Source organism: Callospermophilus lateralis, chromosome X (genome assembly GCF_048772815.1).
Source record: "Callospermophilus lateralis isolate mCalLat2 chromosome X, mCalLat2.hap1, whole genome shotgun sequence".
In the NCBI taxonomy this organism is placed as follows: Eukaryota; Metazoa; Chordata; class Mammalia; order Rodentia; family Sciuridae; genus Callospermophilus; species Callospermophilus lateralis.
Window position 1 is genome coordinate 56,559,869 of NC_135325.1, and position 21,041 is coordinate 56,580,909.

Consider the following 21,041-nt stretch of genomic DNA (forward strand, 5'->3'; position numbering starts at 1 on the left):
CAAGATTCAGATAAAACTAGAACCCAGGTCTTGTCCTTGGAAGATAACTCTCATTCTAGTCATTCGGGCCTCATATTACTGTGCAGTAGGCTGGTACCAATTTAAAATGGCCCCTGGGTATTTGCCAAGAAGGCAAATCCCCCGACCCCCCTCCCCCACGCCGCCTTCATGCCCCAGAACTGGGGATTGAACCCAAGGACTATCCACTACTGAGTTACATCTCCAGCCCTTTTTTCTTTGAGTCAGGGTCTCAGCCCCCCCCCCCCCCCTTTTTTTTTTTTTTTTTTGAATCAGCGCTGGCCTTGAACTTTTGCTCCTCAGCTTCCTGAGTCTCTGGGATTACAGGCGGGCATGACAAGAAAGCAGATTTTTTTTTTTTTAAACCCAACGGTAACGATATGGGTATTTTCTCTGTATTCCTTCTTCGTGTGTCCAAAGTGTTTTACTGAATTATGTCCTGATTTACGGAAATCATAACATACCTGAAAGCCCATTTCCAGGAAGTACACGGGCAGACCACAATCCTTCCACCGGCCGCCAAGGGGCGCAACATAATTTTTGTTTCTGTAGTCCAGACACACCCTTTCCGGTCAGGGACAGAAACTCGAGAGCAACCTGGAAATTGGCGGAACCTAGAGGCTTAAACACTTGCAGCTCGATTAGGCTGTTTTGTGAAAAGAACACTTCCGGCCGGCAAGGAAGTAATCACACATGCTGTAAAGCCAGCCTCCAAATCCCACGTTTCGATTTGCTACGCTAACTCTGGGAGGCGGGCTTGCGTCGGGGTCATTCTCTCACATTGGTTGCTGGGACCGCGGCGTTTTGGAGTGAGGGTAGCACATTGAGCTGAAGCTGTGCGGACCGCGGTGGCACAGGGCCAGGCATCTATCCCGGTTCTGGTGGGAATTTGGGACAGGGTCAGCAATGGATCTCCAGGGGATGGATCTCGTGTGGAGTGCATGGTACGGAAAGTGCGTCGAAGAGAAAGGGTCGTCGCCACTCTTGGCTTCAAGCATCGTGGTCGCCTGGCTCAGCAGGGCGGAGTGGGAGCAGGTGACGGTTTACCTGTTCTGTGATGACCATAAGTTGCAGCGGTATGCCCTGAACCGCATCACAGTGTGGAGGAGCAGGTAAGGCGGCGGGCTCAGGCCTCTTGCCTGCGTGCTGGTGGTGCTTCACCTCTTCTTGGTCAAATTCCTAAAAGGCCCCGTTCTCAAGTCCTCCCCTAAATCGCTTAATGATGCCACTTTCCCAAGTGCCTGGAGGAAAGTCGCAGGCAAGCTCTTGCACTAATTCCGTTGGTGGATGAAAAGTAAGAGGGTGTGTCTCAACAAACCTCTTGTCATATTTGTGAGATTTGACTTTTACCTCCATTAAGTAACCCTTTCTTGGGGAGGGAGCCGGTGAGAGCAATGGGCCTGAGCGAGGACTTAAGGAGCAAGTCAACATCCTAGTGTGGATTTCTGATGCTGATTAGGGCAAGTGGGAGAGGGTCTTATCTGAAAAACCATGGTCAAGTGGGGTGTCTCTGTCCAGTTTATAAGATTGGGGCTAGACAAACAAGGGATACAGGGCTTGTCTAGCTGAATGATTGAGGGTTGCAAGGTTGAAGAAGGGTGTGTCACACAACTATTGATAGGTAGTTTCCCAGATGTCTTGTATACATCCTAGCTAGCTTCCTAATGCCCTGTGTTGGATCCCACAGACATTACCCTGCCATTCCCATCTTTTTGTTTTGTGTCTTCATGAACTCTTGGGCCAGTATATAATGGGAATATCCTGCAACAACCAAGGTTCTGAAGTAGAGGGTGGACCAGTGTAAAGGATCTTTATGATGGTGCTGGACTGTGGCCCTTTAGGTTAGGCAACGAATTGCCTCTGGCAGTGGCTTCTACTGCTGACCTGATACGCTGTAAGCTCCTGGATGTAACTGGTGGCTTGGGCACTGATGAACTTAGACTACTCTATGGCATGGCATTGGTCAGGTAAGACCTGCATGGGGTAGAAATTGGAGGGGGGATGGTTTGGGATCTGAAGGTGGGGCAAGCATGTGATAAACAAGGCTTGCTTTAGGTACAACCTGAAGCAAAAAGCCCTGGGAGTCCCTGAGTGTGGCTCAGCCTGATTGCTTGACTTGACAACTTTTGGAAACCCGCCCCCATCAACATATTCTTTTTATTTCTTTTTTATTTGAAAGCCTTTTCTCTTTTATTTTCCTTTCCCTTTTGTAATATATGCTTGGCTGGGTGTGGGGTGGTGGTGGAGATTTACACCAGGTGATCGTTGTAGATCTATTCCACTTTTGACAGTCTGATTTTCAACTCCTCACCCAGAGGAACTTTTTTGAATGGCTTTATTGCTCTTGGGTGTGATTTAATGTGGATTTCCTAACTTTACTCCCATCTGTACCTGGCACCACCCTTTTCCCTTTCCTCTCCCTCATGAACACTGAAAGGTTGCTGAGTTGTGGAAGTGAAGACTTGGGCTGGGAGTTCCTGACTTAACAAAATGACTTAGTGGTTTTAGCTGTCTCATTCACTTCAGGAAAAAGGTTGCCACTGAGTTTTCTCATGTGTCAAAGCTTTTTCTCATACTGTTCCCCCCTGTTGCCTTGAAGTCCTCCCTTTATCCTTTTACCTTCTCTGCCATTAGCTGTTCTCCCCATATTCAATTTCCTTTGTTTTAACATCTATGATATGTTATGTTTTAGAATATTATGTCATGATTATTTATCCTAACTTAACTTGGCAAGGCCAGAACAGTGTCTTATTCATTTGTATGGATTCAGTATAGGGCAGACTCTCTGTAAATGTTGGAGGGCATGGAACTATCCATGTTATGGCTGGCAACAACCTTAAGAACAGGACAGTTAGTGGAAAGTTGTGGAAATGCAAGCTGTCAGTAACTCAACAAGATGCTTTGGATGAAACTTTTCCTTGGGCTATGCCACTTATTTCTCCCCCAAACCCAGGTTTGTGAATCTTATCTCAGAGAGGAAGCCAAAGTTTGTCAAGCTCTCCCTCAAGTCTCTGGCTCAGGAGGTACGTATAATAAAATGGCCTTGCTCAATTCTCTTTCTTCAGTAGGGCTCCCTAAATGGGGAATGGGGTAAGGTGTATATACAATCAGACTAGCTCATCCCTTCACTAGTAACCAAGCCTGGCAAGAACTCCAGAGCCTCAGCTTCCAGCTCAAAAGAAGCAGAATTGCTCCCTTGCTCCTCACAGTATGTATCAGTGGACTTGACCAGTCTAGCTTGCTGGGGATGGCCCAGTGAAGCTGAGGAGCCTGAATGTACCAATGTACCACTGGATGGGGACAGGAAAGAGGTGGCAGTCACAACACCTACTCTCAGGGAGCTGATAGTCTGAGGGAAGAGAGAGCTCAGCCAAGCAGCATGAAAATGCCAGATATTCCTGCCCTGAGTGAGTATTTAAAGTGTGCAGAGACCCAGAGGGCAGGCATGTTCAATCATTAAGAGACACTCACTGGAGGAGGTGTGGGATAAAGGAAGGAGTAAAAGGGACCTGGAAAGGGGAAAGGGAGGCTGGAGAAGGTAATTGTTAATGCTAATTCACAGAACTCTCTGTTGAAGGAGAGTGGTTATTGGTTAGGGTAGGTGGGTGTCTTTTTTTTTCTTATTTTTAAGACGGCTTCCACAGAGTAGTAAAAAATAATCAAGAGACCTGGTTTTTAATCTTGGCTCTGTGAGACTGGAATCTTCTCTTAAGACCTCAGTGTCTGTATCTATACAATGGGATGGATGTTCAGGCTAGTTTATCCCTGGGTCTTTTCCAACTATACTATTTTAAATTTTTATGCTCCCTATCAGGTGAACATTCCAGATTGGGTTGTTGAACTTCGCCATGAGTTGACCCACAAGAAAATGCCCCATATAAATGATTGCCGCAGAGGTGAGTACCCAGAGGGTTATCTAATATCAGCCCTCTGGGCCTGGCTGGGTGACATTTGGGATATACGGATAGGGAGGAGGTTCTTACTTGGCATTGGGGCTGCAATTATGGTGAATCAAGTGAGGTACTCACCTTGGGCACAAAATTTAAGGGATTGTCAAAAGCTCAGAGATCAAAATAAATAGCATTTTAATGTGGAAAAATGTATCAGGAACAAAATATGAAAAATAAAAGCAGGATTACTATCACTGAGTTCTTTTGCTTCAGGCTCTAATGTGACTTGGCAGGGTACTGTTTTGATGCCTTGATTACAGTTTTTTGGCCTCCCCTTAAATTTTGTTCCTGAGGTGGTACTTCAATAGTCTCACCATAAAGGGGAGGGAGATGCAAGTTAAGAGGCATTAGCCATCACAGTATCATGAACTCAGGAGTTCTTTGGACATCCATCTCATCCCATTTAAGGCCCCTTGTTTTAGCCTTTTCTCTTCTAATGAGATCTAGAAAAGGGAAAAGACTTAGCAAAAGGTTATGTAACTAGCTAGTGGGGTAGTATCCTAGTCCTCTCACCACTCCTTGCTGTTTTTGGCTTCTCATTTTCAGACCCAGTGTTAGGACTAGGAAAGGAACTGCTGGTGAATAGGAGAAAACAAAGAACAGGGAGATAACCCATAAGGAAGTAGACTGTATCTGGATATGTGAGATTTGAGTCTTGGAGCCAAGCCTAGGGCTTGGCTAGGGCTTTTCCATAATGCTTATAAGATGAGGCTAGAAGCCCACAGGACTGGAGACCTACTAGTTCCTTGTCTGCAGCTTGTCCTATGGCACTGCCTTCCTTCTTCCCCTCTTCTAGGTTGCTACTTTGTTCTGGACTGGCTCCAGAAGACCTTCTGGTGCCATCAATTAGAGAACAGCCTGAGAGAAACCTGGGAGTTGGAGGAGGACAAGATGGAGACAGAGGAAGAGGACCAAGAAGAAGAGAAGAACACTGCTGATGACATCAAAGAACAGAAACCAGAGCCTCAGGATGATGGGAAAGGTGCAGAGTTGGATGTCAGGGCTGATGGAGATAGTAAAGTCAGTGAAGAGGTGGATGCTCATTTGGCAAAGGCCCTGAGACATAAGGAGTTGTATGGTAGGTGTCCATGGGGGCAAAAAGGGGCCCATGAGCCTGGAAAGTTCAGGCTTAGGTTAGCACTGGTTATTTCCCTGGCTCAGCACTTCCTCAGGGGCTGTAGTATCCTATATCTCTCCCCATTCTGTTTTCAGAAAGAGCCCGAGACTTGCTGGTATCATATGAAGAGGAGCAGTTTAAGGTAAGAAAAGTTCCTTTGACTTGGCATGCTCTCATCTGCCCCAGCCATTTCTTCCCTCTTGCCAGCTACCTGAGAAGTCTTGAGAAGGAATTTGAAAGAAAAGTGGCAAAACATGAGGGAACTTCTCAGAAAGAGAGGGGGGAAGCTAGGAAGGAGACAAGAGCAGCAGAGTCCAATTGGATGATCCTCCACATCGATGGAAGGGAGCAGATGATGAAGTTTGTGGATAATCTGCCCTTATGGGTGGTAGGGAACAACTGGGAATGGGTAGTTGCACAGTCCTGTAATTTTGCAGTCTACCAGCAGGTGGGGCCCGAGAGCTTCCCTAGATGGGTAAGCCTGAGGGGTGCTGTTTTAGTTGGAAGGGAAGTAGCTCAGAAATGATTTAGTTCAACCCTGTCTTTTCAAAGAAGAAATTGAAGCTGTGAATTAATAAAGGACAGACCCAAGCCAATGATATAGCATATACAGTTAAAGACAGAACCATAATAAGAATCTGGGTCTCCTGATTCCCTTTCTCCTGTAACACCTTGTCTGCCCTCATTCCTTACTCTTTTGCCCAAAGGTTTCTGCCCATCTCCAACCAAATGCTTCCATTGGATATCAAAGTATTGGGGTATCTGATTATTGGGAGCCACGAAGAATTAGGAGGAGGGAGAGGAGAGGAGGAGAAAGCCTGGCATTTAAGGGTCATGTGATTTTTATTGGTAGAGCCAATAGGGGAGTTGTGGGCCCACCCCTGCATGCCCTGCCTTGTCTCCATAGGGCAGTCCTAAAGTCTTATGTGAGGGGATTCTGGAGAGGTTGGGGGTAGGTTGCCTGGCTGGGTCCTTGACAGAACCAGCCTTCTGATGGAACCTCTTTTGCTGACAGGTGCTGGAGAAATTTAGGCATTTACCTCAGGCTATTAAGGCGTGGAATAAACTGTCCCCATGTGTAGAAGGCATCCTGGCAGAGCTCAAGGGCATTTCATGGGAGAACAGGTATGTAGCTAGGTAACCAGGGGCTGGCTACTCACTAGGATAGAGGGTAGCAGCCTCACTGAAATCAATTCCCATGTCCTACCCTGCCAACCTGCTGTAGGAAAAATCCCAGAGATAATCCTAATCCTTCACATGGTGACCCGTGTTTTGCATGATCCTCTGCCTCTGGCTCTGCCAGCTTCTAGCTTGAGGTTGCCTACAGTGAGTCACTAGAATGACCAGAGGAATGAATATGCACTGTCATCCATCCCCTGACCAGCTTTGTTTCTTTTTGTCAGGTGGGATGTGGTGTTCTTGGCAAGTAGGAAAAGCCTGTGATCCTTAGCACTTCACTGCCAGCCCTTGTTCCAGTTTGAGAGCAAAGACATATGGTGGACACTGCTAGTCTATTTTTTCAAATTGCTATCAACCTTGGTGGTTGTAGTTTGGGGGACAGAGGAAGGGCCTTGTCAGAGCCTGGCCCCTAGGCTCCTTTTTCTCTATGGCCATGAGCCTTATTTTCCCCCCTAAGAAATAATGTTCAATTTAATGAGAGCAGACAAAGAGAATCTACCCATCCTTTTCTCATCCCTTGTTCTTGGAGCATTCTACCTAAATTCAAATGAAAAGGGGAGCTTTTTACTAATAACCTGAGGAGGCAATGATAGACTAAGGAGAGTAGGAAGGAATCTAGGATGGAACAGAATGTGGATAGATGGCATAGGTACCAGACTGGACCTGGAGGGGAGCCTGCAATGTAGGTTGGGATTGCCCCTGCAGTCTGCTCTTCACCCCCAGGATAAGACTACTTCCAAAAGTATTTTATCAGTGTCTGCCCAGCCTAGGATTCTTGGCTGTATTCTTCAGCAAAGAGATGGTTAGCAGTTGTCCAGCAGCTGGGGAAAGTATCCTTGTGCCCCTACATAGTATGACTGCTAGTGCTGAGCAGTTATGTTGGCTGCTATAAGTGTTCTTGGATACTGACCTAAGAAGATGAGAGGTAAAAAGACAGCAATTCCTCCTTAGGCCTACTCTGCTTGAGGGAGGGAGCTTCAGGTTTTGGAATACCCTGGGACCTATTTTCCACCCTCTAGGCCTGGTCAGCTGGGAGGGGCTCTTGGAAAGCTACTAATTCTGGAGCAATTAGCTTGCTGTTGCTGGTTTAGGTTTGAGCTAGATGGGGTTTAGAGATTACCTATAAGTCTACTTTATCCCATCTTATTTTTTCTGGCTTTTTAGAGTTCCTAATAAGAGAGCCTATGTCCAGCTACTCAAAAGGCTGAGGCAGGAAGATCGAAAGTTTAAGGGCAACCTGGGAAACTTAACAAGATCCTGTCTCAAAAATAAAATAAAGAGGTCTGGGAGCATATGCAGCTCAGTGGTAGAGCACTTGCCCAGCATGTGTGAGGTTCTGTGTTCAATCCCAATACAAAAAAAGAATAATAATAAGAAGAGGGCCTATGGATTGTATTTCATATTTTAGCCAGCAGTTGAATCCCCACAGTTTTTACTTCTAAGATGTAAAAGAAAGCCAGTTAGATGGGGGTGCGTGTGTAGGGGAATAGAGAATGATCAAGAATGGCCAAGGGAAACCAAAAGACTACAGGAACTGAAGTTTATCATGATACCAGGCATTTAACTTTTCTCTGTGGGCCTGAGACTTGTCTCCATCTGTTTGTTTAGCCACTACTGCTCTCATTACAGGTCATAGATCAACATGTGCTTGGTAGATGTATGTTCAAAACCCACTGATCCCAGCTCTGGCCCCAGGAGGCTCAAGTCTAAGATCCCCTTGTCACCTGCCCCATCTCCCCCAATGCTGCCTTGGCCACTTGAAGAACCAGAGAACATTAGTTCTGGGTCTTATATCAGCTTCAGTTTGCTAGACTTGTGTCCTTTTCTTTTTTTAAAGCTCTGTAGTACTGAGGATTGAACCAGAGCCTAGCACATGCTAGTCAGGGCCTCTACCACTTAGTTATACGCCTCCAGCCCTTTTTAAACTGTGAGACACGGTCTCATCAAATTGCCTAGCATGCCTTAAACTTGTGATCCACCTTCCTCAGTCTCCCGAGTAGCTGGGATTATAGGCATGTGTCACTAATGCCCAGCTTATCATCATCATCATCATCGTCATCATCATTTTTTGAGTCAGGATTTTCCTATTTTACCTACTCTAGTCCTAAACTCCTAGGCTCAAGTGATCCTCCCAACTCAGCCTCTTGAGTAGCTGGGACTACAGGCATGCACCACTGTACCTGCCTAAACTAGTGTCTTCTTATTCCAGGAATGCTGTGCTGGATGCTTTCTTGGATGACGGCTTCCTCATTCCCACATTTGAGCAGTTGGCAGCTTTGCAGATAGAATATGAAGGTAAGGTTCTAGGAGCTCAGTGCAGCCCTAGGGTTCTGTTTCCTGGGCAGGAATACCAGAGTGGGCTGGGTGCCAAGGTGGGGATGGAAGCCTCTCAGCCCTCCTGGCTGAGCAGAACAGGGAGCTCTGCTGATGTGAACATATGGGATATGGGATTGTCCTTAGGTGGCCTGGAATTTGGTAGGATGGGTGTGGTGGATAGGGTTGGGGGAGTCTTAACACCATTATTGTGCCATGTTAATTGTGATCTAGCCACTAGCTAGACAGCTAGAGCAGTGGCACTGGGATGGCCTTGCGAGGTCATCTAGTCCAACATCCTCATGTTACAGATGGTCAGACTGAGGTCCAGAGAGGGGAAGGTACTGACCCAGAGTCACACAGTGAGTTATTGACAAAGATGAAGCTAGAACCAGAGCTCTTTTTCTTTTTATACTTTGTTTTTGAGTCAGTTGTTTGTTGCCAGATACTAACTGGTTTCTCTTTTCCTGATGTTCTGCTCTTCTCTTTCCTTCTGTTCTGTGGTGGCAACTCTTGTTGTTGGTGGGGCTTGCGCGCGCGTCCGCTTTCTTTCCCCCCCTCTCTGTGTCTGTCTCTCTCTCTCTCTCTCTCTCTCTGTCTCCCTCTCTTGCTCTTGTGCTCTCTCTCTTGCTGTCTCACTCTTGCTGCCATTGCCCTCCCCTCCGTCAACGGGTGTCCCTCACAAACCAGAAAACGTGGACTTGAATGACGTCTTGGTGCCAAAGCCGTTCTCTCAGTTCTGGCAGCCCCTGCTCAGGGGCCTGCACTCCCAGACCTTCACGCAGGCCCTGCTGGAGAGGATGTTCTCTGAGCTGCCAACCTTGGGGGACAGTGGGATCCGGCCCACCTACATCCTTAGATGGACCATTGAACTGATCGTGGCCAACACCAAAACTGGTGAGGGAGACTAGCCCTAGATCCAGGGCGTAAGGCAGCCCAGGCAGTGCCACTATACTCAGCTCTCTGCTGAAAATCATCAGACAGATACCTCCCTTGTTAAAGGTTTAGGTTCATCTAAGAGGGTCCTGTGGGCGCCAGTGGACAAATTTTCCTCTTTCCTTTTTCTTCTCAGAGCCAACTAAACTGGGCTGGGGCAAAGTGCCCTGAATGCTATGAGCAGTTGGGAGGTATAGGGTAGGGAATCTGGGGGGATGGAAGGGGCACAGCCAAACTTTTCAAAGTGAAATGCTGGGGGTGGGGGTAACTGGTTCCTTCTTCTCAGGCTCCCTCTTCTCTCCTAGGAAAGAATGCTCGCCGATTTTCTACAAGACAGTGGGAAGCAAGAAGGAGCTGGAGGCTGTTCAACTGCTCTGCCTCCCTTGACTGGCCCCAGGTGGTTGAGTCCTGCTTGGGCTCACCTTGCTGGGCCAGTCCCCAACTCCTTCAGCTGTAAGTTTCTTGAATTCCGTCTGGTAAGAGGGTGAGGTCCTGCAAGCTTTAGGGCCACATGGCCCTAGAGTGGCCTAATTGGAAGACACTTTTGAGGACATCTAACCCAGTCCCCCTTCCATAGTCACGTGGGGGAACTGAGTCTTGGGAGTGAATAGAGTATTCTTCCTTTTAGATCATACAATTTATGACCTGGCTGAACTGAGTCCAGTGTGAGAATGCTTAGCACAGTGGCCTGCACAGAGTAAGTGCACAATAAATGGTAGCTGCTGTTTATTATCAAACCCAGGTCCTCTGACTCCAAGCCCAATGATGTATCCTCTATTAGTTTTCCCAAGGTACCTCTGGTAGTTACTCAGCAACTTTAGTGGTTCCCTATTGCCTTCCTGGTGAAATGAAGGCTTCTTGGCTCAACATTCAGAGATCTTTCTGATTCTGGCCCTGCCTGTCATGGTAACCATACCTCCTGTGAGTCCCCTTTACCCAATCCACCCTGGGTTCTAATGGTCAAACTGAATATTGTACTGGTTCCTGTAAATACCTGTGGTTGTCTCTCTTTCCTTCTCTGTCATGTCATGACCCGAAACCACTTCCCTCATTCTCATGGATGACTTCAGCACCTGTTTTTCTTCTTGCTTTCTGGAGCGATATCTGTTTCATTTGGGTGACCCATCTGACACTGCAGCTCCTCAACTCCAGTGACTTTCATTCTCCACTACGCTCAGCAACCCATCTCCATCACTCAGAGCTATTTCACCTCTAAAAGCTGACATTTCAGCATCCTGCTCGGTGACCACCACCTCTTGTTCTTCTAGTTTTCACCCTTACATCCCATGACACCTGCTCTTTGCCTGCATCCAGACCTCCATGCTTCCATTTTCTCCCTCCCTTGACCTTGCTTCTGCCAAGTCCTGTCTGTGGTTGATTGCTTCAGCCACTCATCATCAGCACCCTCAACTCTGCTCATCCTTTGGCTATATCTGACTTGCAAACCCCCATGCTGGGATTGATCCTCCCCACTCTGCTTCCCCTGCTCCTCAGCCCGGGTAGCTGAGCTCTGCTGGAGAAAGCAACATAGCCCTGCGGATTGCTGCCACTGCAGAGGTATGATTTTTAATCTCGGGCCAGGCCTCAGTTCTGCTTGTCTGAACTTTGACTTGTTTTCTGACAACTTTTTCTCCCATTCCCTGACTATTCTGAACCCTTACCACTTACCTTGAGCCCCTCCCTCTCTCCCATTTCACCCTAGCTTCTTCGAGCACATGGAGGCATCCAACAGGGCCCCCTCGACCTGAGGTCCAGCCCTCGTGAACTGATCTGCAGCTGCAGTCAACCTCGCCAGTCTCAGGATGAGGTGGCCTTGCTTCTCCTCAAAGCCTGCTCCTCCACCTGTGCTCTGGAGCCACCTCTGCCAGCATTGCTGGGGCTTCAGCCCAGCCTCTCACTTGCTCTGCTGGTTCTTGCTCCTCAATTTATGAATGTGTCTGTTTTTCTCCTCTTAAAACAAAACAACAGTAATAGCAACACAAGAAAAATCTGCTTTGACCCCACATCCCTCTGTTGGGTTATCACTAGCTTATCACTCCTTCCCCTCTGATCTCAAAAGAATAGTCCTCAGCTAATAATCTCAATTTTCTCACTGCCCTCTTACTCCTCAACCAACTGTAATTTGGTGCTCACCTCTAGAGCTGCTTTGACCTAATACCAAATCCAATGGGCCCTTGTTAGTCTCTGTGTTTACTGCATTGAAAATATTTACTATTCCCTCCTAGAAATGCCTGTGCTTATTACTACTGCCTATAAATTGCTAAGGCCTACCTAAATCTCTTTATCTAGCCCAGGCATTCCCCTCCCCCATGGTTCAGCCTCCTATACGAAATAAACTGCATGCTGAACATCTCCCCTTGGAGACATTTTAGTGTAACCAAAAGAATTGGTCATCTTATTCTCCGCCCCAACTCAAAAGTGATCTTCCTCCCCTGGCAGCACCATCTACCCTGTCCTGTTGACTCCTGAATATTTCCCAAATCTGAGATTTTGTGTTGCCGTGTCTACTTCCCCCAGTGTCTCCTTCCCTCTATTACACTTCTTTGAGAGCAAGGGCTCTGTATTAGCTATCATGCCCAAGCACACCACACAAATCCAGGCACCAAATAGGCCTCATTAAACTGAAAACTGCTCTGCTGTTTCCTTGCCAGCAGTGCTATCGTTGGTGGGAGCTAACCTATGCCTGAGGAATGAATGAAGTGGGAGACTGGATGCCAAGGCCCTTTTAGTCCCTGATTCCCTGGTTGAGTTCAAGTCTTTCTTGAATCCTTATGGCATCTGGGCACAATAGTTTTTATATGGTTAAAAAATGTGACCATGTAGATACATTCAGCCAAGGCAAGGCCTCCAGGTGATGGGACTGAACCAGACATTGCCAGATGTGTGCATTATAGACTAGAAGTGACATGGCTGGGTGGGAAATTGGGAGGATAATCGGAAGGGTCTGGAGGCATCAGGAAGAGCATCATGAAGGAAGCATTTGAGCAATTCAAGCAGAGAAAAGAATAAAGGAAGTTTCGAAGTGCAGAAGGAACACGGCATGTGTATCTGGGGTGGGGGAGGGAGTGAAAAGAGTAGCATGGAGAGGTTTGGATAGGTGGCCTTCAAGGTACTTTCCAATCCTAAGTGCCTGCAGAGTGGAAGCTGCTGGTCTTGGAGAAGTCTGGACCACAGAGATCTTCTCCCAACCCAAGCATACCAGAGGGATGCGACACATGTCAGCAGTAACAGCGGCTTACTTGGGTACGATTTCTTGTGCACAGATCCTGCCTTTTCCAGATAACCAGTTGAATTTATTCCTAATCACCCCATTACACAGAGTGGGGATAAAGGGGATGTGCTCAGGTATTATGCTGCAAGTCAGAGCTGGGGCCAGAATCCAGGTAGCCTGTCTATAGTCCCATGTTCTTCATAATGCTCTAATAGAATGTACTGTTACAAAAAACATCTGTTATTAGATGAATACAGAACTTGGCTTTTGTTTTCCCCAGAGAAAAAAAATAAAAGATACCACTGGCAATTAAGTGTCAGGCATGGTGCTGTGTTTTTTTGTAGAGATTATTTCATTTAGTTTGACACAGCAATCTTGGGAGATGGAGGTATGGTACCCTTCTTTGGCAGATAAAATATTGAGGCTCCGAGGAGTGAAGTGACTTATCCAAAAGTCACATGGTTTGTACAGTGGACAGTGGGACAGGGATCTGGGCCCATGTCCTGTCAGTTTGAAGTCTACCTTCTTTCCATCAGCTGGAACCTGTGACTGTCTCAGTCCTGAGCTGTGACCAGGCATACACAAGGGAGGAAATGTCTTTTGAGATTGTATCATCCTGCACCTGAGTGGTCCGACTGGATAGCTGGAGATGGTGGGTGGGTAATAACAAACAGTGGTGATAAGGCTTCTTGCCAATATCGAGTGCCTGAGAATATTTATTATTAATCACACTAATGGACCACAGTGAGAGGGCAGAGAGTTACTCTAGCTTTTCCTCTAATAAAGCTGGAAGCTTTTCAAGAGCTTCCCACAGCCAGCCAATATCAATTCAATTTGAACCAAGGTCCTCATGGAGTACAAAACTGGCCCGCAGAGATACTCTCTCAGTCAAGTCCCTAGCCCCCAGTCCAGTGGCCGGGCATATGTGACCAATCCTTGGGTGCTGAGAGAACAAACAGTCCACTGGACACGTGGTCCCTCCATGAACCATGCAATTCGCACTCCATACACCTGGAAGGACACTCCCCATCCCTCCACCCTGCCCACCTGTCCAGTAGGGCCTGAGTGCCTGGTAGGTGCTAGCTTCTATGCAAGGCTCCATGAGGAAGGCTTGCCCTCTTCCTCCCCAGCGACTGTATCTGTTGGTGGTTTTGTTGTTAGCACCGTCTGTTGTGTGCACAATGTCATCATCTTTAATTCTCCTCTGCCTGACCCTTGCCATCGGTCACCAAGCCCTGCTCTCTGTCTGTCTGTCCTTCCCAGCTTCTCCCTCTCATCTCCCCTGCCAATGCCCTAGGCCAGCCCTCACAGATTCTGGCCTGAGCTGTCCAAACAGCCTCCTCCCTGGTTGCCCTGCCTCAATGCTGCCCTACCCCAGCCCCCACCATGGGGATCATGGTGATCTTCAGACAGGCAGCCTTCACCTGTGCTCAGTTGGCAGGCGACCCAGTCCCCAACACATACACTTCCCTTCCCAGCTCTCTCTTCCTGGTGTAGATCCTCAACACAGGCCTTGCCCTCTAGCCAGGATACTCTCACCACACGCAGCAATGCAGTGTGCTCGCTCTTTGTCTGGTCCTCCTGGGCCTCACTTCTAGCACAAAGCCTGCCCTCAGTTGCTCCTCTCTCCTTGTGCTCTCTGCCTGCCCCCATTCCTATAGTTCCCCTAGAAGGTCTATGATGCTTATCAGGCCTCCCTTTCACATCCTGCTTTGTCTTGTCAACTGCTGCTTTTTTTTTTTCTTTTTTCCATTCCAGGCTAGGCTGTAGCTGTTCCATAAAGGGATCACATATTGTGTTCCACTCAGAAGGAGCCCAGCACACATTAGGCATATCCTTGGAGTTCAGGACAGATTGTTCAGCCAGGCCAGAGGAGAGAGGGATCTGCCATTCTCATTTCCAGCCTGACAGGCCTGTTGGCTAGTTTGTGTTTCTATGTAGTGTTTCAGTACAGACTAATAGCTATCATTTATTGCATGCCCACTATGTGCCAGGCACTGTGCCAGGCATTCTATGTGAGCTCTCTTATTTACTCATCTCAAGGAACCTAGAAGTTAGGTATCATTATTGTCCTCATTTTACTGAGAATGGAAGTGAGGTACAGAGATGAACCAAAGAACTTATTCAGGTTCCATGGTCCTGTTGTTTCTGTGTTTTGTGTGCTCTACTCACTGCCTTTCAGAGGCTGGTGTAGAAGCTCAGGGACCAAGTTCAAACCCTAGAGTGTTGGGGTAGGAAGTGACTTGAGATTTTGAATCTTTCCTACCCCATCCCTCCATTTCCTCAGTGTCTTCAAAGCCATGGGACAGGTCCTGCCAGATGGGGAGCAGGAGAAGCTGCTGCGCATCTGTTCCATTTATACTCAGAATGGAGAAAACAGCCAGGTGAAAGAGGGATCAGAGGCTCCCCCCAGCGTGAAGTCTCCATACACACTGGATAGCCTATACTGGGGTCTTAAACCAGCTGGTTCTAACTGTTGTTCTGAAGGAAAGGCCCAGCAGCAGGGGGAACAGGGCAGCCATAATGATATCAATCAAGAAGAGAAGGAAGAGAAAAAAGTGTTGCAAGACCGGATGGAAGAAGACGATGAAGAAGATGATTACGATGACCTGGAAGATGAAGAGGGAATTGAAGATGACGATGAAGATGATGATGACGACGATGATGATGATGACGACGATGACGATGATGATGAGGATGATGAAGATGAGGAAGAAGATGAAGATGAAGACAGAATGGAGGTGGGACCTTTCTCTACTGTGCAGGAATCCCCTACAGTGGAGAATGCCAGGCTCCTGGTCCAGAAACGAGGAGCTTTGCAGGGTTCTGCATGGCAAGTTAGTTCAGGTAAGGAACCTAATATGCATTCTCCTCTCACTGATTGTTTCTCTTTGAACTAGGGAAGAGATAGAAAGTGGCAGGAGGTAGCCAGTATGAGTCAAGCTTGGGAGAAAGTCAGGTACATGGATGACAAGTGACTTTCTTCCCTCTGAGGATGGAGCATGTAAGCACCAATGACCACTGTTGGGTGCTCGCTGTTTCATTTGTAGAGATCATTTAGAGGGGACCACGTGGGTGTGACCACCAGGCAGCAGCACTCAGAAGAAAGTGAGAAGTGGAGGAAGTATACGTATGATTCTGCTTCAATATGCAGTAAGAAGGAGTGCTTTCTGTATATTCATGGAGTCTGGCTGGTTGTGAGACACAACAAAATCTGGTGAGGCCACCTGAAGGAACATTAAGTTAGAGACACAGGAAGTATGATCACGGGCTGGGGATGTGGCTCAAGCGGTAGTGCGCTCACCTGGAATGCGTGCGGCCCGGGTTCGATCCCCAGCACCACATACAAAGATGTTGTGTCCACTGAAAACTAAAAAATAAATATTAAAAAATTCTCTCTCTCTTTAAAAAAAAAAAAAGGAAGTATGATAAGAAGAGAGAATAGAGTGATATGGATTTTAGATGTTCACACAAGGTCATGAGTCTAGAACCTAGGGGAATGGAGGTACAGGGAAGGTTGGTGATATACACACAAGAGAAAAGGGCATGGCCTGTGTACTATGGCCTGGGGGAGACATTACAGCTGGACCTGGGAGTGGTATAAGGTGGCCATGATGGGGAGTGAGATGGAACCAGAGACAAGGCAGTGAATGCGCTTATGGGGAGAGCTGTATCTTTCGCCTTTCTGTGGATGTTCATGGAAGGGCTAGGGTATCAAGGCCCTGGGTGGGAGTGTTAGGGATGGGTGAACACATTTTATTTCTGTGTGTGTGTGTGTGTGTGTGTGTGTGTGTGTGTGTGTGTGTTGGGGGTGTGTATGTACCTACTAGGTAAATTGTGGCACAGATATATCTCTTAGGGCAAGAAAGGGTATATGGGGGATGTCTTTGTAAATAGCAAAAGGAAAGATGTTTGTACAAGCAGAATTATGTGTGTATGTTGAAGGGACCAAAAAAGTAGGGGAAGAACTCATTGTGAAATGGGCCGTAGTGTAGCTGTGTGTGCATACACTCATAGTCATATGTCTTTTGTTTTTGAAGAGGAGGCAGGGTCACTGAGACCCATGAAAGCCAAGAGTTATCTGTATGAGGGAAAGAAGTGGCAGCAGTGAGAGATGGGAGCCTATGAAATGGTGTGAGACTGCCCTCTAGATGTGGCCTGTGTGTCCATGTTGAAGGACTGGAGTTGGACAAGGTGTCAGATAGGGCAAGTGATGGAGACAGTGTTGGGGATGTTAGCGATGGGGTGGATGGTATGGTCACATAGCCCATGGGTGAAGTAGTACCTGTGCCTGAAGGTAACCGTATTATAGCACAGGGACAAATGCTTGTAAGAGAGGAAGAGCTTTTTTTTTTTTTTTTTTTTTTTTTTTTGCAATGCTGGGTGTTGAACCCAGGGCCTGGCACATGCTAGAAATATGCTCTACCACTGATGTACACCCTAAGCCCATCATCTTATTTTGAACTGACACATAATTGTACATATGTATGGGATGCACTGTAATAATTTGATACATGTTTAAAATATGCAGACAGCACTTTTGGATGGGCTTCTATATGTGTTACATAAACAGCTGGTTCAGGTTTGATACTTTATAGAATGTTGAAGGGGGCCTTATGAAAAGGAGAATTCTTTGAATATCAGGGAATTCAGAAGTCAGAAAGTCAGAAAGAGAATATGTGTGGAAGAGTTAACTAGAGTCAGAAGTCAGAAAGAGAATATGTGTGGAAGAGTTAACTAGCAAAGGATTCTCTTGAAAACAGTGGATGTACTTGTGTAAAGATGGGGAGGAATGATTTAAAATAATACTATGGGGGATGTTGAAGCAATAAGACAGGGATAGGAAGGGCCTGGCATGGTCCATCCTAAAGTGGAGAGTGTGTGTGTGTGTGTGTGTGTGTGTGTGTGTGCGCGCGCGCGCGCGCATGCACATGTGCATATGCATGTTGGGGGTAGGCTGTTGGTTTAAACTACAAAAAGCTAGTGTGTTAAATCTTTCCTTCTTTCCCTCGGCCATTATTCCTTCTCTGTCTATGCATGTGTGCAAAGTTGGGAACTTGAAGTTGTCTGGTTTGTATGCCTGAGAATGTTAGGTGTGGAAGGCAGGGAGTGAAATGGAGGACATTTATTGAATGGAGGGCTTGGTATGTTTGCTTTTGTATGCTTGGGAAGCAGTAGGGGATGGGACATGCGAGATTGCCCTTTCCTGGAGAAAAAAAGTATTCTTTGTATGAGCCTCTGGGGCAAGAAGACCTTGAATGGGGCAGGTAGAACATGGTACCTCTGAGGGCCCACCCTGAGGTAGAGAAGGAAGAAGGGCCATGAAGAATGTGTGGTGAGCCTGTGCTGTGGTGCACACCTGTAATCCTAGCAACTTCAGAGGATAAGGCAGTAGGATTGCAAGTTTCAGGCCATCCTTGGCAAGTTCAAGGACAGCCTGGGCAACTAAGTAAGGCCCTGTCTCAAAAAATAAAAAAGGCTGGAATATAGCTTAGTGATAGCACCCTTAGGTTCATTCCTCCACCCACCAGAAACAAAATGTCACCACTTATGCTTATGAGGATAGGTGTAGAGGAGTGAGGGTGGGGGTATGCAGAAAGCTCATATTGAGATGGCTGAGTGGGCTGGTTGGATGGACAGGGTGGGTAGTCCTGTACACCAGTTAGAGAAACAGCTCATAAGCCTATTCTTTATGCCTCTCTTTGCTTCACAGAGGATGTGCGATGGGACACGTTCCCCTTAGGCCGAATGCCAGGTCAGACTGAGGACCCAGCAGAACTTATGCTGGACAATTATGACACCATGTATCTTTTGGACCAGCCTGTGCTAGACCAGCGGCTGGAACCCCCAACGGGCAAGGCTGGGTGAGTGCCCATGGCAGCAAGATTTCTCACCCCCTTTGTCTGCTGCCTGCAAGAGGGGAGGAGACAAAGTGGGGTGGGTAGGTAGGTGGCTGGGCCCTTGCTAGGACTCCCTGCCCCTAGAATAGAGTGCCATTGAAGTAAGCACAGAGCACTGGCTTGGCACCCTTCGCAGATTGGGTCCAGTTTTTTGTGTGTGTTTGTGTATGTGCACGTGCACACACATGTATGCACGTGCTCACATTTGCATGTGTGTTTTGGGAGGAGAGGGGTCCATAGCTTTCAGTGAATTCTCTGAAGGGTCCATCATTCCTAAAAGGTCAAGAATCAGATGCTCTTCATTCTGTTCCTGAGGAGAAAACTGAGGCCCAGAAAGGGGAATGGATTTGTCCAAAGGTGCATAGAATAATCAGAAGGCCTCCCCGTATGTCCAGGCATTTTGGTAGCAAGGCCTGCGCAGGGCTCCATGTTCTCCCTCGAAACTCGCCTTTGGATCACAGGCGGGAGAGCCCTGGGCTCATCAGGGAGCCAGGAACCAGGCAGCCCTTGCTGAAGGGCTATGCTGGTAACACAAAGGAGCCCGTCCAGAGGGCCTGTACATTCCGGAATGCTGGGCCACTGTGACCGGGAGAATCCTGTGAGTACCAGAGAGAGACCCCTTTGGGCCCCTGAAATTAATAGTCCATCCCTGTGCTGTTTGCCGACTCCCTGGGAGATGAGCCCCTCTTCATTTGGGCATTCTGGGAGAGGGCTCTGGATCCCAGGGGTCCCAGAAGCAGGCCAGGCCCAAGACAATGCCATGGACTCTGTATCTGAGGCAAGGAGGCAGTAGGCCTCTTTGAGAAGAGAGGAGATAGCTGGGGAAGCCAGATGGGAGTGGGATTCACCTGTCTGAAAGACCCCTTCTCTCTTTAGTCCCAGCTAGCCTGGCCCTGGGAAAAGCTGGCTTAGTGAGTACCAGGGTATCAGGGGTATCAAGGTATAGGCAGGTGGAGTAACCTGTTAAATCAAGAAGGAAGCAGATTTGGCCCAGCTCCTACACTTCCTGGGCTGGAGCTGGCATTCCCACCACAGCTCCACCCTTGACTTGGCTATGTGGCCTTGGGCAAGTCATTTCTCATCTTTGGACCTCAGTTTCCTTGTCTGTAAAATTGTGGGTGATGGGAGGGATGGGACTAGATCATCTCTAAGGGTTTTTTCAGCTGCAGTAGTATAACCATGGATCTGCCTGAGGGGAAGGATGATGGCTTTGTTCTCAGCTGTCACCTCATCCAGCTGGAAGGACCTTTGACCTGCAAGAAGCAGGGGAAGCAAGGGTGTTTTGAACTGGGCCAGGGAGAGGGAGGGCAGTTATCTCCCTCAGGCAGTCTTGCAATTATGGGATGGGTGCTGGGCCTGTCCCTAAAGACCAAGCCTGGCCTTGGGCCCTTTAACCAGCTATTATATGTGGGAGGTATCCAACACAGAGTCTTCTGGGTCCCCAAGCTTCAGGAATTTGGAAAGGAGGTCCTGTTAAGGCAGCCACTTCATTATTTTCCTGGGGGTAGAGTTGTGTGGGGACCCCTTCCCTTAACCCAGACAGCTCTCTATGGGCTTTAGTCTGGTTTATGTACTGGGTTTTGTATAGTGTTTTCTTTGAAAAGTTTACTCTTCCTTCCCTCCCTCCCTCCCTCAACTGTGGGGAGGGCAAAATCACCCCTGGAGCCCCACTGAAATCACTTTTTAGATTTGCTCCAGTCTTTTGTATAAAAAGCCAGGCTGTGGAGGGTGGGCCCTTCTCATAGACATGCACATATCAGGCACTCTTAGCTCCTCTAGGAGCCTAAAGTGCCTTCTTTCCTCACTGACCCCCCCCACTCTTTCCACAGCACCCTGGGCCTAAGCTGTGGTGTTGGCAGTGGCAACTGCAGCAATAGCAGCACCAATTTTGAGGGCCTTCTCTGGAGCCAGGGGCAGCTGCATGGGCTCAAAACTGGCCTGCAGCTCTTCTGATGCCAGCCTTGATGCAAGTGTTCATCCATCCCTGCCAGGACAACAGCCCACCCCAGAGTCCACCTGATGTTCCATGATACAATTGGGAGACAGCCTGAATCAGTCATGGCAACTCATCTTTCCACCACAATGGAATTTTGAACGTTTTTCCCCTTTTTATTTTGCTTTGTTTTGAAAAACAATAAACAGGCAACTGTAGTTTTGGTGTTTGTGAGATGAGGGAGGATGTGCTGGAACAGACTAGAATAGTTCTTCCTTTACTGTGGGGACTCCAGAGAAGGTGGACTAATAACTAGGCTTTGAGCAGGAGCTGGATTCTCTTGAGTCCACTGGCTCTGATTGCTTTCACAGCCAGACTCCACCCATACCTTCTGCCTGGTTCCTTTGACCATTTCTGCACCACTCAGCTTTAGTGTGGAGTTAGCTGACTTTGAAGCATTAGGCCTCAGAGGAAAGGCATTGCT

At 47.7% G+C, this 21,041-nt stretch overlaps 1 protein-coding gene across 6 annotated transcripts; it reads left to right on the forward strand.

Annotated features, from left to right (window-relative positions):
- Window positions 1-796: 796 nt before the first annotated feature.
- On the forward strand, window positions 797-20,775 carry Las1l (LAS1 like ribosome biogenesis factor). 6 transcript variants are annotated; one of them, XM_077107602.1, is made up of 14 exons: window positions 797-1,130; window positions 1,860-1,985; window positions 2,972-3,041; window positions 3,833-3,914; window positions 4,765-5,046; window positions 5,181-5,227; window positions 6,101-6,210; window positions 8,474-8,559; window positions 8,889-8,939; window positions 9,268-9,474; window positions 9,819-9,966; window positions 15,012-15,571; window positions 18,438-18,588; window positions 20,454-20,775. In XM_077107602.1, exons 1-14 carry the CDS (start codon window positions 925-927, stop codon window positions 20,575-20,577), a joined length of 2,250 nt encoding a protein of 749 aa, XP_076963717.1. In that variant the 5' UTR covers window positions 797-924; the 3' UTR covers window positions 20,578-20,775. The 6 variants fall into 6 exon arrangements, with proteins under 6 accessions (XP_076963717.1, XP_076963712.1, XP_076963713.1 ...); XM_077107597.1 differs by lacking the exon at window positions 8,889-8,939; XM_077107598.1 differs by lacking the exon at window positions 8,889-8,939 and having other exon boundaries at window positions 4,765-4,950.
- The last annotated feature ends 266 nt before the right edge of the window (window positions 20,776-21,041 follow it).

Coding starts and splice junctions, on each gene's coding strand:
- Las1l (XM_077107602.1), top strand. CDS start 925: ATGGATCTCCAGGGGATGGATCTCGTGTGGAGTGCATGGTACGGAAAG. Junction 1,986..2,971: donor TATGGCATGGCATTGGTCAG/GTAAGACCTGCA, acceptor CCCCAAACCCAG/GTTTGTGAATCTTATCTCAG. Junction 5,047..5,180: donor GAGACATAAGGAGTTGTATG/GTAGGTGTCCAT, acceptor TTCTGTTTTCAG/AAAGAGCCCGAGACTTGCTG.